The 16,432-nt window shown below is 24.4% G+C and overlaps 2 protein-coding genes across 8 annotated transcripts; both read right to left on the reverse strand.

Moving 5' to 3' along the window:
* Window positions 1–819: 819 nt before the first annotated feature.
* LOC122859100 (ras GTPase-activating protein-binding protein 2) lies at window positions 820–6,189 on the reverse strand. The gene is made up of 5 exons (XM_044162471.1): window positions 5,704–6,189; window positions 4,751–4,979; window positions 3,105–4,671; window positions 2,837–3,017; window positions 820–2,765 (listed from the first exon to the last, which is right to left on the reverse strand). Exons 2-5 carry the CDS (start codon window positions 4,846–4,848, stop codon window positions 2,605–2,607), a joined length of 2,007 nt encoding a protein of 668 aa, XP_044018406.1. The 5' UTR covers window positions 4,849–4,979; window positions 5,704–6,189; the 3' UTR covers window positions 820–2,604.
* A 1,373-nt stretch (window positions 6,190–7,562) lies between these two features.
* LOC122859107 (RNA-binding protein squid) lies at window positions 7,563–16,425 on the reverse strand. Of its 7 annotated transcripts, XR_006374332.1 has the most exons (9): window positions 15,866–16,377; window positions 12,849–12,887; window positions 12,557–12,603; window positions 12,208–12,335; window positions 11,714–11,992; window positions 11,180–11,462; window positions 9,990–10,061; window positions 8,520–8,663; window positions 7,648–7,850 (listed from the first exon to the last, which is right to left on the reverse strand). XR_006374332.1 is itself a non-coding variant. In XM_044162484.1 (8 exons), the coding sequence occupies exons 1-8, from the start codon at window positions 16,072–16,074 to the stop codon at window positions 7,714–7,716; spliced, it is 1,188 nt and encodes a 395-aa protein (XP_044018419.1). In that variant the 5' UTR covers window positions 16,075–16,377; the 3' UTR covers window positions 7,563–7,713. The 7 variants fall into 7 exon arrangements, 4 of the variants coding, with proteins under 4 accessions (XP_044018419.1, XP_044018418.1, XP_044018421.1 ...); XM_044162484.1 differs by lacking the exon at window positions 8,520–8,663 and having other exon boundaries at window positions 7,563–7,850; window positions 12,557–12,597; XM_044162483.1 differs by lacking the exon at window positions 8,520–8,663 and having other exon boundaries at window positions 7,563–7,850.
* Window positions 16,426–16,432: the final 7 nt, after the last annotated feature.

Below are 16,432 nucleotides of genomic sequence, written 5' to 3' on the forward strand. Positions count from 1 at the left end.
TGAATTAAAACGATTTTTAATAAATAAAATGAGACGAAAAAAAAGACCAAACCGTTGACAATAATTACAATTATTTTTACATTTTAATTTTTGTTTTTTTTTTTTGTACGATAGGCCAGAATAATCGTCGTATTATTATTTATTTATTAATTTAAAAATTTATTTTTTTTTTTTTACCCTCACAATCGCAAATTTAATTTCCTCAATTTTTTTTTTTTTTTATCAACAAATACAATCGATGAAATAAAAATTATAAAATTACGTCGAAAAAAATTTTTTAAAATCTTTTCTTTTATCTAGGATTGGCTATTGACTTTAATAATAAAATTTAAATTTTTGTCTTTGTTTATTTTGTTTATTACACTTGACAAATTTTTAAATTACTTTTTCTTTTTGAAATTTTTAATTATCACAGTTTATTAAGCAATATTTTTTGTGATTTTTAAAATTATTTTCATAAAAAAAAATCAATGGAAAGTGTATTATTTTAATTTTAATAAACAATTTAATCTAAATATTATTATCAATCAATTTTCTATTTATTTATTCACTTAATAATCATGTAATTTTTATTTTCTTTTTTTTTTTCTATGAGTAAAAGGTAGAGTAGGCACACTGGTTACGCATATTTTTGTTTTTTTTTTTTATAAATATTGATTGAATAATTGAGAATAACTAAAAATAGAAAAAAAAAAATATTCAATTCATTGTGTGCACCGATTATTAATTTATTATTAATTATTTTAATTTTATTGTTTTTTTATTTCAGCTTTTATACATTACTATTTTTTAATTATTTTATTTATTTTTTCGCTGTTAGTAATATTGCTTGTCGATTCGTCGTATATGCAAAAACATTTTCACCTTAAATTCTAAATTAAATAAAAAATACAAAAAAAACAATAATTGTTAATTAACACTGTAGCACTATTTTACAAATTATGCATTATCTTATTATTATTACATTTAAATAAAATTGTAAAATGACAAGTAGAAAAAGAACAAAAAAAAATCATTCAGACTATAAAAATCTGGTTGTTTGTCATTTTTTTATTTTATAAATAAACGACGAATCGAGAATGCAAATTATCAACTATTTTCTTTTTTTTTTCATTGTCATACAGATACTTAATGAAAAAACAAAATTTTAAATTTTTATGGCAAAGAGGAATTTTTCTATGACAATTGCGATTGTGAGGAATTTTTCTTATTATTTTTACATTTTTTTTTTTCGTTTTTTTTTTAGATTTTATTTTACGTTGTTAATTTATTTACGATATAGCTGGAATTGGAAGAGGAAAGAGAGACAATGGAGAGATGACGGGAAGATATTAGGACAAGGATGAAAAAATATTTGGTGGATCAATGATCAAAACGGCGAGACCAGCCGCAGTCGAGGATTTTTTTTTTTTCTATTTTTTATTTTTTTGATGATTTATCAGTCGATTCCGGTCGATTGACATATTACGGCAGTTCTTTTGACGGAACAATTAATTACCTAATTAAATTGTGTCGCTTACTAATTTTTTATTTTCAAATTTAACATGATTTTTTTTTTTTTTTAATAAAAAAGGAAACAAAAAAAAAAAGGCCGTAAGATCTAAATCAAAACTCCACAAAATATTTAATTTATACATATACTTTTAAAAAAGAAAAGAAAAAAAATAATTTCTAAATGTGCAAGTCTACTACGTGCATCATAAATCAGTTGATAATTCTATGGCATTTATTATTCGTATCAATTAAATGATATTTTGGTTTTATTTTGACAAAAAAAAAATATTATTTTTTCATTTAAATATCTGTCAATTTAAAAGAAATGAAAATTGAACAATTAAAAAGGATACATTGGCACATGATTTGCAGAAGGAATGTTGATTAAGCTTTTATTAATTTTTATTATTCTTTTTTATTATTTTTTTGTTTTTTTTTTATTTTCATATAATAATGATTGGTCTATTTTCATTTCTTTGAAAAAATAATAAATTGACATTGACCGTCATGATTATTATTAATTTAATTTTTAATTATTTTTTTTTTTTTCATTGACGGACATTGATATTTAAATAATAATAAAAAATAATTATTGAAATTTAGAATTACAAGCAGACTTTAATCTATTATTTCCGAGCTCCAGAAATTATTATAATAATTATTTTTTAAAAATACAATTGAACAAACAAAAAAAAAAAAAAAAATTATTATATATTATTTAATTTAACTTATATAAAAACGATTGGACACGACTAATGAACTTGACTGCTTAAAAAACAAAACAAATCTATAATATATAAACTAATTAAGCACTCTGAATAATATTTCTGGAACCCTGAATTATTATTTTTTAAATAAACATATTTTAATGTTCATTTAAAACCACATAGATTTTATATTTCGGCCATTAAATTTATTATTATTTTTTTTGTTTTTGTATTTGTCATTTCTTTTTTTCTTTTTTTTTACTTAACCAATGGGATTTAAATCCAAAATAATCTTCAATATTTGAAGAATATAATTTGGCAATGAGGATTTTGTTGTAAAATAAAATGTCAAAGCATTTTATTGTTGTTTTTTCTTTTTTTTTTTTTTCATTTAGTTATTATTTTAACGACGATTTTGGTAGTTTGGTGCACCACCATCACCAGCCATGTTGTTTTGTTGTCTTGGACCACGATTACCATCACGATCACCAGTACGTGAAAAACCACCACGATTAACTCGTGCACCATGTTGTCCACCAGCTCTCATTGAACCACCTGGTCCACCTTTTATTTAATAAATAATAATTTATAAATTAAATATAATTTATAAAATTAATTAATTAATTAATATTAACCTTGTCCTCTTTGTTGTTGCTGTTGTTGTTGCTGTTGTTGTTGTCCACCACCCATTGACGACCTTACATTTCCTTCATTTGTGTTTGATCTCATGTTACCACCTTCACCTGGACCTCTTGGTTTATTTTTTTTTTCTTCAATGTTCAATTTAAGACCTTTGTCATCTGGGTAACATATTGGCTGTAATTTAAAAATAAATAAATTAAATAAATGAAGCAATAAATTAATAAATTAAAATAAACAAAAAAAAATAAATAAACAACTTACGAGGGCTTCAAGAACTTTAGCAACAACAGCATAATCTTCAAATGTTACAAAACCATAATTTGGTACTCTTGTTGAATTATTTTGTCCTTGTGGACCTTTACCACCAGTTGTTTTACAATGTATATGTAAATCAACAACTTTACCAAAACGTTCAAATATAATTCTCAATTCAGATTCACTTGCTTGATGTGGTACATTACCAACAAATAATTGATGATGATCTGGCCAATCACGACGTCTATTTTCTTTATGCATTGCATTTGCATATGAACCTTGACCACCTTGTCCACCACGTGATTGTTGTTGATTATCACGACGATTTTGTGATGATGATTGTTGATGTTGTTGTTGTTGTTGTTCACGTTGTTCACGTTGTGATGATGATTGATTTGATAAACGTTGATTTTGTTGATTGGAAGACGATGTTGAATTTGTTGTTGCTGTTGTTGTTGCTGCTGATTGTGTATTTTGATTTGATTGGGCAATTGTTGATGTACGTTGCTCATCAATACGTGTTGCATTCATCAATCTTGGTAACATTGCTGCTGTTTTTGATTGTTGTAAACTATTACCAGATATCATACCAGCATATGACATTGGTTTTATTGGTTGAATATTTGTAATAACACTATTGTGTCGTGGTTGATTTTTTTCAACAACAATATTTTCTTGGAAATTATCAATTTTTTGATGATTTTCATGTGATACAACATCATCATTTGTTGTATTTACAACAACTTCATCATTAACAATACCAACTGGTGCTGGTTTTTCAGTAATTACTTCAGTTTCCTGAATAAATTGTTCTTGATTAATTGTATCGTTTTCGTATGTTGGTACAACAGATGGTACTTGTTGTTGTGGTGGTTGTGGTTCAACTTGCTGAGTCAAAATTGGAGCTTGTTGTTGTTGTTGTTGTTGTGGTGGTAACTGTTGTGGTTGTGGTTGTTGTTGTTGATTCATTAGAGGACTATCCTCATGAATAGAACCATTGATAACTGGTTGCATATTTGGATGAACTTGTTGTTGTTGTTGCTGTGGTGGTGGATAATAAACATGTGTAATATTAGGTTGTTGATTTTGAATAATTGATGGATGTTGTACTTGTTGTTCTGGTAATGTTTGAACAACATTTGTCACATGATGAGTAACAGCAATACTACCACCACCATCATCATCATTTTCAGAACGTACATCTTCAATTTCACGTTCACTTGTTTCACTTTGTCCTGGTTCATTTTCTTCTTCATCATAAATACCAAGATCTTGATAACGAAATATATCATTATGTACATAATAAGTTTTTGGTGCTTGTGCAGCAAGAACAAATGTTTGAGTAAAACGACGCATTGGTTCACCAGCATTTGATAATTCACCAGTAACTTGAACAACAACACCATCAGCCAATGTTGATTGTGCATCAACTTGAGTTATTTTAGTATGACAATCACGAAATTCAAGTTCAGTTATTTTACGATGAATTTCTTTTTGTCCAATTGCTGGAAGTGCAGCACGATCCATTGCATTTAATCCACCATGTATAAATGATGAATTATTATTATAGAATCTAAATAAATTAATAAAAAATATATATTAAACATACAATTATTATTATCATCATCATCTTTAAATATTATTTTAATTACCTGTGAAGATGATGTGGTGCTATATTAAGCAATGTGTAATATTGCTTAACAAACTCACGACCAACAGACTGTGCAGAGGGTGTTGCCTCCATGACCATTTCTTTTATATCAATTATTTAATTTTAACAACAAAATATCCTTCACAATAAAATATCTCAATTGATATTTTATTATATATATTTAAATATATTTTGACTTTTAAAGTTTTTATACTTTTTAAATGAGGCTTCTGAAAATTAACAGAAAAAAAAAAAAATTATTTCTTTTTCATTGTTTGTCAGATAAGAAAATTAATTTTTTTTATAAAATTTTTTAATGAATCATCAAGAGACACATGGTGAAATTTATTACTCAAATATATATCAACACATACACGTAGACACACACGCGGCCTTCAAGCATCTCCTTCAAACTATCAAAAGGATTTTTCGCAATAAAAAAAAAAAACTTTTCCTCGGCGTCAGTATCACTCGACGAAATAAGCAAAAATACTCAAAATACAAAGAAGAATAGCTTGAAAAAAATTAATCATCACCACGAGTTAATTGATACACACAAATGCTGATAAAATATTATTCCGGGAAAAAAAATGTTAAAACAAAAAAAAAATATAATTCAAGGAATGGCCGGGGAAATTTTTAAGGACAGAGGGGGGAAAATGCCCCGGTGCTGCATGGCGATTTTTTTTAGACGCTGTCGAGCGCGAAAAAAATTTTATCAATAATTATTAACAAGACAATAATTAAATTTACAATAAAAAAAAAAAAAAATACACAACAAATATAAACTATTTTCTTTAAAACAATTTGACAAAAAAAAAATGAAAAGAAAAAAAAAAAAAAAAACCATCCAACCTGCCATGCCCGAACACAAATTAATTTTCCGGGAATGCGGATATATAAACAATTAAAAAATTGATATAAATAATAAAATAATAAATATTAACAACTTACCCTGGTTAATTGTAAATTAATGGTGTATTTTTCGTTGTCTTGACCTCGTGTTGAGCTGCCCTGAATGCCGGGATGTCGGTTAACTCCGTGCCGGGACAAGAAATAGAAAAAACGAGAAAAAAAAAAAAAAAAAAACGACGTTGTACGAACGAATCAAACAACAAACTCTTCAAACCACTAACCCTATATTGAGCTTTGGAGAAAAAAAAAAATGCAACTAATGGTCAAAAACACAGCAAATAAATACTATTGATTTAGATAATATTTATAAAATATGTAGAAAAAAATTATTAAAAATACAACAATGAAATTATTATTATTTATTATAAAATATTTATTTTTATTTATTACGTTTTTACTTTGAAAAAAAAATAAAATGGGGGTTATTATAGTTTATCTCTGTTTATTGTTTCTTTGTCTATTTTCAATGACTAAAAAAAAATTAACAAGAGAAAGAACCCGTGGTATGAGTCTACAATCTGAACTGAAATTTTTTTTTTTTATTAATTCTTTAAACAGGGTACTTGAGTTATTATACGTCACTGATATTCAACGTTTTTCATTGGCCGCTCCATTTTTTTTTTTGCAATAAATACTGACATCTTGCGGATTTGTCGTACGATTTTAGGGTTAATTTTCATGAACAACAATATAATATTTATTGAAATAAATAAATAGATAAATATAATCAAATAATTTTAATTGTTAATAAATATATTGTCATGTTTTATTGCTATTATTAATTATTTAAATTTTAATAATTGTTTATTCAGCTTGTCCGTGAATTATTGGTAAATGTCTAGAGCAACGTTTTCATTTTTTGATTATTGTTTTTTAAAATAACAATAACAATATTGATAGGCCATGAGTCGACACTTGGTTTATTTAAAAAAAATCAATTTTGTTATTGTTATTGAGGATTAATCCATAGATATTGTTGGAATATTTTTTTGATATAAATAAATGAAATTATGGATTTATGAGGGACAATAGTTGTCATCAATTGTCATGTATTATTTGGAAAATGAAATGGATAAATAAAATAAAACAAATTCCAATTTATGTACACAAAATGAATTTATTTAATTATTAATTATTAATCTTATTTATATAAGGAAGCAATTATCTTTTTACGACATTTTTTTTCATTCAATTTGTCAATTTCGTTTAATACTGTCAAATTTTAACAGTAAAAAAAAATTTTTAACTCATTATTGTTTTTGATCTCTTTTTTCATGTAAAAAGTACATTGCCAACTTACATGACTATAGTATACTATAATTTAATAAATTTCAATTATCAATAATTATCAAAAATTAAAAATAATTTAAAAAAAAAAAAAAAAGCAAGTCAATATTTTTTTTTATGTTTGTGGGTTTTGTTGTTGTTGTTTTTGTTTAAAATTTATCTTCAAAACATATTTTATATTTTTTTTAAATTATTATTTTATTTGATTCATAATTTTTTTTTAATTTTTTTATTTTTCTTCATTAAATATCTTTCGCACAAAAACACCATAATTTATAACGAATAAACAATGGACAAAATATTAAGATATATGTTTTTTTTTTTTTATGGATAAATGAGAATTTATAGTATTAAAAAAAAAAGATATTAATTTATAATGACGTGATATTATTATTTTTTTTTGTACAAAAGAAAGAGACGAGAAAAAAAAAAAATCTAATACAATATTTTTTTTTTTTAATACCAACTAGAAAAATGTATTCGATACGTAAATTAATTCACATGTATAATTACAAAATTATACACATGTTAATTAATATTTTCTTATCTTACTATTAATTATTATTAATTTTTTTTTTGTTTTTTTTTTTTTATTAATTAAATGTATAAACAATCCAGCCAGTTGATCATTTGCATTGTGAACGAGATATTAATATATTCTTGAAACAGAAATAGTTTATCTTAATGTTATTGCGCGAGAGATAATTTAAGAGAGAAAAAAGAAAATTGTTTTTTTTTTTTTTAAATAAACAATCAGATAAACTATTGCTGTTTCTGTTGATGATGATGATCTTGATTAGAGTAGTTGGCTTGTGGCTGTTGTCTGCGATCTTGTTGTTGATAATGACGGGGTTTAATGGAATGATGATTCGACGCATTATGAGATTTAGTATGGGAACCTGAAATTGAAAAATAAACATTAATTAAATATTGAAAAAATTAACATAATAAATAAATAAAATAATTTTCATTTTAAACAAAACCAAGTAAACTGGATATTTTTTTCTCAAAAGAAATATAAAAAAATAATTAATTTTTAATTAATAAATCAAGCTCAGATAATTTATTAAAATTTTTTCTCATTCATCAGTGCCATACTGATGTCCGAAGGTGTCCTAAGAAAGTACATCATAGCTTATTTATTTTTTAAAAATATAATATTTAATTTAACAATAATAAAAATTAATATCCAGTAAACTCTAATTTTTTAAAATAATTTTAACCGATGTAAAACAATAATCAACAATAAATAATAATAATAATATAATTATGGGAATAACATGCACACATATTAGAACACACACACATAATTTTGATGATGATGATGATGATGATGACTAATTTGAATGATCATATATATTATTTTAAATAATATACAAAAAAAATGTATTTTATCTAAAAATGCAGGACAAATTGATAAGGGATATAAATAATATGGATAAGAGATTTATAAGAAAAAAATAAATAAAATAAAATGGAAGATAGTTGTTTTTGATGCTGAGGCTTAAACGAGATAGAGAGAAAGAAGAGAGAGACGGTAAGGAAAGAGAGATTAAGGGGACACTCACCAGCGGTTTAACAATACATTATTGCATTGATGGTCACGCGATTAATGAAATTCCATTAATAGGGTTGGTGCCTTTGGTTCTGGCGACCACCACCACCACCGCCACCACCACCACCCCTCTGCTTGCCGCCGTAGCCTGAGCCTCCTGAAACACACCCATGACGCAAAATGTTAGTCCAATTTTATGGACATTTTTAATTCAAAAATTAAACCCCCCCTTTTCTTTTTTTTTTTTTTTTTTCAACGATTATATCATCTTCATCAAACCGAAGTTATTATTTTTATATTATATGTATTAATTATTAAACAAAATACTAAATAATTAAACTGTAAAAAATACAACAACAAATAGAATATATATATTATTATTTAAATAATTATTATAATATTAAAATCAAAAAATTCCAAATGAAATATATAAATTATTATAGAATTTATAAATGGTAAATTATAAAATTAATAACTATTTGATTATTTTTTAATTTAAAGCTTGACTCTCTTTTTTTTTCTTTCTTATTGTGATAATTTAAAAATTTTTTAAAAATTAAATTAAACTACCACACGCACACTTGTAATTATTATTATTATGAAAATTAATTCTTTTCTTTTTTTTTTTTGTTATCATGTAGGTGTATATAATAAATATATATTTAATATCAAAAATATAAAAAAATAAAGAACGAAAAATAAGAAGACTATTAAAAAAATTTAAAAAAAAAAAAGAATAATTATCTACATAGAGGCTACAGGCTAAGGTAGTAAGCTGTAGGCTGCGTCCCAATTTTATATATCATCCTGTTTTTTTATTTTTTTTATTTATTTAAATAAAAAAAATAAAATAAATCAAAAATATTGTTAACCCATAGTACCTAAAATGGCGAATTAAAAAAAAAAATATTCGTTTTTTTTATTCCAGGGGGTTGTGAGAAAAGGAGCGCGAAAAAAAGCCAGAAATTAAGTGGAATTAAATATGAGAAATGACGTTGAAAAAATTATTTAAAAAATTGAAAAAAAAAATTTAATAAACCGGAAAATAATATTTAATTAACAAGCAACCACGTGGTAAGTGTTTTTTTTTTTTTTTTAAATTGGTGGACGGGGGGTGATATCAAATGGTGTTGAAAAAATATAAAAAAAATATGAAAAATAGTTGTGATAAAATGTGTTCCTATATGATATTAAAATTTTGAAATAAAAAAAAAAAAAATTCATGCAGGTTTTGAAAAATGATAACTGAGTGTATTTGTATACTGAATAAAATAATGCCAAGATGGAAAGTGAGGATCCAGTGAGACGCAGACCAAAATGCAAGAAGAAAAAAAAAAGATGATATGAAAATAATAAAGCATTAGTTGAAAATTAAAACTTCTGGGTTAAAGGTAAGAAGAGGTGTGTAAACAAACGTAGGATGGGATTTAAAAAAAAAAAAATAATTAAAAAAAAAAAAGATACAAGGGACGCTAATGCGTACCTTTACCACGTGCACCACCACGAGCACCATTGTAGCCATCATCGTAACTACCACCGCCATAGCCATAGCCGTCTGCAGTATATTCATGGAACACAATTGTATAAGACAAATATTAAATGCACCTAAATTTTATTCTTTAATTATATATATTCAAAGATTTTAATTAATTAATTTTCAAATAAATTATATCATGTTGTTAATAATTAATTTATCAATTACTTTTTTTTTTTTATTTATTTTTAAATTATTTTTTTATCAAGGACAAGGTGCATTTGTTGATAAATATGTGGTGGATATTTGTTAAAAAAAAAAATTACTTTTACTTTGAAATTGTTTTTAAAAAAAGAGGAAAAAAAAATCATCTAAATTTGAAATTATTTATCAGGGGTTTCATGAATTAAAAAAAAATAAATAATTTTAGGATCGTGCTTGATGGAGAGAATGTTTTTTGATTTAAGCTGGATGATAATGAGGGTTATTTTATTATTTTTAATGACTGATAAACAGGCTTGTCGTACACATCTCAATTTGATCATGTACATTTTTTTTAAATAACCTGGTTATCTTTGTTTAAATGTATTATTTATGTTACAATACACTTTTTACTGTAACATATCACACACACCATCCTCACCATTAAACCAGAATTAGTCAAGTGTTTTTATATAAATTATTCAAAGAAAAAGTGAAGCTATCATCAAGAAGTTAATATTTTTTTTTTATAAAAAAAAAAGGAAAAAAAAAGAGAAGAATCTCAATTCAAGCGTGGACTACTCATAATTGATCGATTCTTAACAAAAAAAAAATCTGTACTAATGTCGCTTTTAGAATCGATTTAAATTAAAAAATAAAAAATAAAAAATAAAAAAAGAGAATCAAGATTTTTAAATTAAAAAAATAATAAAAAATAAATAAAAATTGATTGATAAATCGCAAATAATTAATTTTCAAGTGTGATTATTATTTACTCATTGCATTGAATAAATAAAAAAAAAAATAAAATAAATAATTATTAATAATAAATTTAGTAATTTGTTGCATTTTATATAAAAAAATAAAATAAATTAATTTGATTTATAAATGAATATAAAATGAATAAAAAAAAATTAAAAAAAAAAAAAAAATATTATCAATAAAATTGAATTTATAATAATCGAGTCTACGAGCGACTTAGTAATGAATTTAATTACCGTATCCACTGTAGTCGTAGCCACCATATCCACCATATCCGCCGTACCCACCGCCGTAATAATCGTAGCCATCTCCATATCCGCCTCCATAACCGCCTTGTCCATATCCACCACCATAGCCACCACCTCCATATCCACCTTGACCCCAGCCTCCTTGTCCACCAAAGCCTCTACCACGTCCACCAGTACCACGTCCACTACCTCTTGCACCACGGCTACCAGCAGCACCACCTCTCATGCCACCCATACCGTCTGGTTTTGGTGTTGCTTTTTTTACATCAACCTTTAAATCACCAAAAAAATAATCAATTAATTTATCAATCAACAAGCAATTAAACTGTGTTTAAATGTGTTTTTTTTTTTTTAAATTATAAATTAATAATTAAAGCTCAGATAATTCAATTAAAATTTGTTCTCATATATCAGTGCCATACTAATATCTGAAGGTGTCCTAAGATAAATACATCATTGCTTTATTTATTAATTTTTTTATTTCAACAAAAATAATGATTTTTAAATATATAAAAAAATTACCTCTTTTCCATTGATATTTTGTTTTGGTGTTTTCAAAAGATCATTAACAACTTGTTCTGATTCAAATGTAATAAAACAAAATCCTTTTCTTTGATTTTTTGTTTTATCAAATGGCATTTCAACATCGACAATTGTACCAAATTGTCCAAAGAAATTTTTAATATCATCATCTGATAATTCTGTTGAAAGACCACCAACAAATATTTTACCATGACGTGCTTTAGCTTTTTTTGGATCGACTTTTTTATTGTTGATAACATGATCACCAGCTGCCATGATCTATTGATACAACAAAAAATAAAACAAGATAATTAGTAAAATTATTTTTATACATTTTTAAAAATATAATTTAAGATTTAATTAATTTTCTTCAGGAGTCTAAATTGTCTTCAACGCTTAATCAGTAGCAGAACTGACTTAAATAATCATCATATTAATAATGCAAATATTGTTTAATAAAAAAAAAAAAAACGATTTATAAAATTTCTATATACCTTATCAAGTGATGCAGGATCTTTAAAGACAATGAAGGCAAATCCTCTAGATCTTCCTGTATTTGGATCTGTCTTAACATTGATGCTTTCAATATCTCCATGACATCCAAAATGGTCTCTTAATTCCTCTAAAATAATTATTAATTTAATAAAAAAATCATTAGCAATTATTATCAACTATTAATTGTTTAAAAAAAATTATTAATTTAAATATATAAGCTCAGTTAAGATAAAAATCAATGTTGATCTCATTTATCGGTGCCATCCCGAAATCTGAAGGTGTCCTAAGATATTGCATCATTGCTTATTTATTTATATTTTTTATTTATTAGATATTTATATTACTCACTGTCTTGTGTTTCCCAGCTAAGTCCTCCAACGAACAATTTTCTAGATCAAAAAAATTAATCTCAAATTAATATCCAGTAAATGTACAATGTTATTTTTATTTTTTAAATTAATCAAATTTATTTATTGAATTTTATTTTAAAGCTCAGATAATTTTAATTTAATTTATCTCATACATCAGTGCCATCCTGATGTCTGAAGGTGTCCTAAGAATATTCATCATAGCTTTTTTTCAAAAAATAAAATTCAATAAATTAAATTTCATTAATAATTATTATCGAGTTAATATTTACCTCTCGTTAATTGATATTGGATTATTTGCATTAGCAGTCCTGCAAAAACAATGACAAAAAAAATTATAATTATTGTATTTATTGATATTTTTTTTTTATATATATATAAATAAATATACATATAAAAAAAAAAATATGTCTATTATCACTTAAAAAAAATGGAGACAAAGTAAAAAAAAAAAAAAAAAAAGAATTAATTAAAAAATAATAATTAAAATTTATGTTGTAAAATGAAAGAAAAAAAAAAATTAATTTTTTATATTTGAATATTTCAAATCAACTGAATGTAATATATAAAAATTTTATTATTAATATTACTATCATTATATTCAAATCAAATATTACAATTAAAAAATTTCGCACATTAATTTTTCATGAAAAATATTACATTTAAAAATTTGTTGTCATTAAATTAAAAATCATTCGGTTAATTTATAATCGATTATTTATTGTCATGATGAATATTATTTTATGATCCTTGTTTTAACTGACTTGATTTATAATACTGGACTTATAATTAATTAATTATCTGTACTCAAAACACAAGCTGCGGTGGAATATTTTCATTTTTATATTTTCATATATATTGTTTATTTATTTTTTTTTTTTTTTTACTCAGTGTGTTGGTGATTGAGATTCAATTTTATGATTTTTCAATATATTTATATTATATATATCATCTAGGGCTGGTGATAAATACCGTGGGTACCAGTCACTCGTCGTTACTCAGAGTTGTCGGACGAATCTTGGTTAGCCGGTTTCGAGAGCCGCTCGCCCATTATCGCACTGGGTCGTTTGACACCTGCAGACCAAGCCACATAAACTGGGTTAATGGCACACTCCACGTAGTCTGTTGACAATAATTTTCGTAGTTTTTTTTTTTTGTTTTATTTATTAAATTTTTTTGACCCTAGTGACTCTGTTGCTTTGGTCACGCCCAAATATTTATCACTGCTTTACTTTTTAACTTTTTTTTATTTATTTATTTGCAAGTTTTAACTCTACTGCGTGACCCAGCAGGCAAGATGTGTGATTTTTATCTATTTATTTTTTTTTTTTAAATATTTTATTATTATTTTAGACTTTTATATATATTGTTTAGTTTATCTATTTTTATTTTTTCTGTGCAACAGAGTTATATTATGTGATTCGAATTTCCAGTGCTTGTGCCGTGATGAGACGTTGAAAGATGAAAACTTTATTTATTTTCACAAGGCTTCAATTTAAATACGACCAGTAAAAAAATTTTATTATTTTTTTAAATCCACACGTTTATATATTTTTTATTTTGAGTATTTTCAATAAATAATTGATGAAATTATTTAGCCAGCTGCAAATTAATCAACAAAAAAAAAAAAAACACGTTTTTTCTTCTATTTCTTTTTTTTTGCACACGAGAAAAATGTTATTTTTCTTTTTGAAAAAAAAAAAATTTGCAAAAATATCAAATGAAATTTACAAGAAAAAAAATTATTTATTCTACGGCTAGATAAATATTACATTATTCAAAAAACCGTGAACGTGTTTTTCATAGACATATATTAATTAATATTATTATCATTTAAATACAAAAAAAATTTACCGATTGACAGTTAACTTTTACAATTTATATTTTATAAAAATATGAAAAACAAATTTTACAATCACTGGATAATAACGAAATGGAGGTTTTTTTTTTTATTATCATTATTATTTTACATTAAATATTGTTTTTTACAAGAAAATTTATGTCAATTATTGCTAAAATAAAATAGGTATAATTAAATTATTTCTTAGACTACTTAATGTTAATATTATTCATGTATAATTTTTTATTTTTTTATAATGGGAAATAAAATTTATTTAATGGTCATGGAGTAGCCGGCCATTGGCTTTTATAAATTTCAAATTAAAATAATAATAATCTCTTATCAATGTCCATCATTTTTGTGCCAATAAAAAAAAAAAATTTACGTTCATTTTCTCTGGAGTATTTAAATATTTTTTTTGTTTATTATTTAGTAAAAATAATGCCCTTATTTTTTAAAATAATAATTATTATATTGTCGACATTAATATATATTTGTTTATGTTAAATAAAAAAAATTATTTGCTCCATTTTACAAACAATTTGCAGATATTTTTCTCTGAAAATTTTAGGCCTAATGCTCCAAAAAAAATGAAAAAAAAAAATAGAAAAATCTTATAAACTATATTTAAACAACCCCATTAACACAAGTAAACATTTATAAATTAATAATATAAAATAATTATTGTGATGTAATCATTGTCACGCGTTGCAGAGAAAAAAAAAGCGAGAATATTCGAGAAAATGGACGTAAAATTGAGATAAAAATTATCAGTGTTTGGCTGATTTTGGAGCAATGATAAAGAGATGATAATTAATTAGATAGTTAATAATAATTATTATTATTATTTTAGCCATTTTGATGTATTTATTGCGCGTCTTTAATCTCGATAGGTTACAAGCCAACCGGCATTGCGTGGGTGCGCCTTTGGCCGGCGTCTCCACTCATCCATTTTTTTTTTTTAAATTATTAAATTCAACTTTATAATTAATTTTTACTCATTATTAAATAAACAACTATAAAAAATAATAATATAAAATTAATGCCAATTCAATGCTCATTATTAGCAAAAATATCTTAACATGAAATTTAATAATCATCATAAAGATTAAAATGGATGTAACAAAATTATTATGACTCATAATAGTCATGATTGGCGGCAACGCGTGTCTGCCATTTTGTTTTTCATCCAAGCATCGTCTCGGCACTCAATTTTATTATTATCACTCTTTAATTATTAAATATAGATAAAAAAAAAGAAAAAAAAAACCATTGTTTATGATAAAAACAAAAAAACTATATTGATTTATGTATTTGTTATAAATAAAAGGATTATTTGAGAAAAAAATGTTTTTTTTTTTTTTTAAATTTTTTCATAATTGGAAGGAAAAAAAAGCGCGTTAATAAAATTATAATAATAAAAAATGAGATTAAATAATTGAAATTTACCTTTCTTCTTGTGAATCTTGGCCATTTTCAGTTGGTTCAGCAGTACCATTACCACTATTTCCATTATTTGTAGCGGCTGTAGTATTGGTGTTGGTTGTGGTTGTGGTGGTAGTTGTATTAGATGTGGTGTTGTTAGCATCACCATTTTGTTGCTCAAATGATTGATCAGCAATGTCCTCGCTAAAATCCTTATTCTCCTGGTCAGCCATTATTATCGTTTATTTTTTATTTATAAATTAGATTAATTTAAAAAAAAAATAAATAAATTATTATATCGACACGTTTAAAATTGTTTTTTTTTCTTCTAATTTTTCCGGCACACTGATTTGTAAATATTTAAATAAATATTTATAATATGAACAAAAAAAAAACAAAAAAAAGTAAAATATATATATTTATGATATATATATTTTAATTAAACTTTATACAATTTGATTTATTCCACGCTAAATTAAACGCGGAAATTAATTTTTATTGTAAAATAACGTCCGAACACTTTGGCTGCCAAATGGAGAAGGGGCTACAATCAGAAAGACGAGAAAGACGACGACTTAAAAATTTAACAAT

This window comes from Aphidius gifuensis, linkage group LG6 (genome assembly GCF_014905175.1).
Source record: "Aphidius gifuensis isolate YNYX2018 linkage group LG6, ASM1490517v1, whole genome shotgun sequence".
NCBI lineage: Eukaryota > Metazoa > Arthropoda > Insecta > Hymenoptera > Braconidae > Aphidius > Aphidius gifuensis.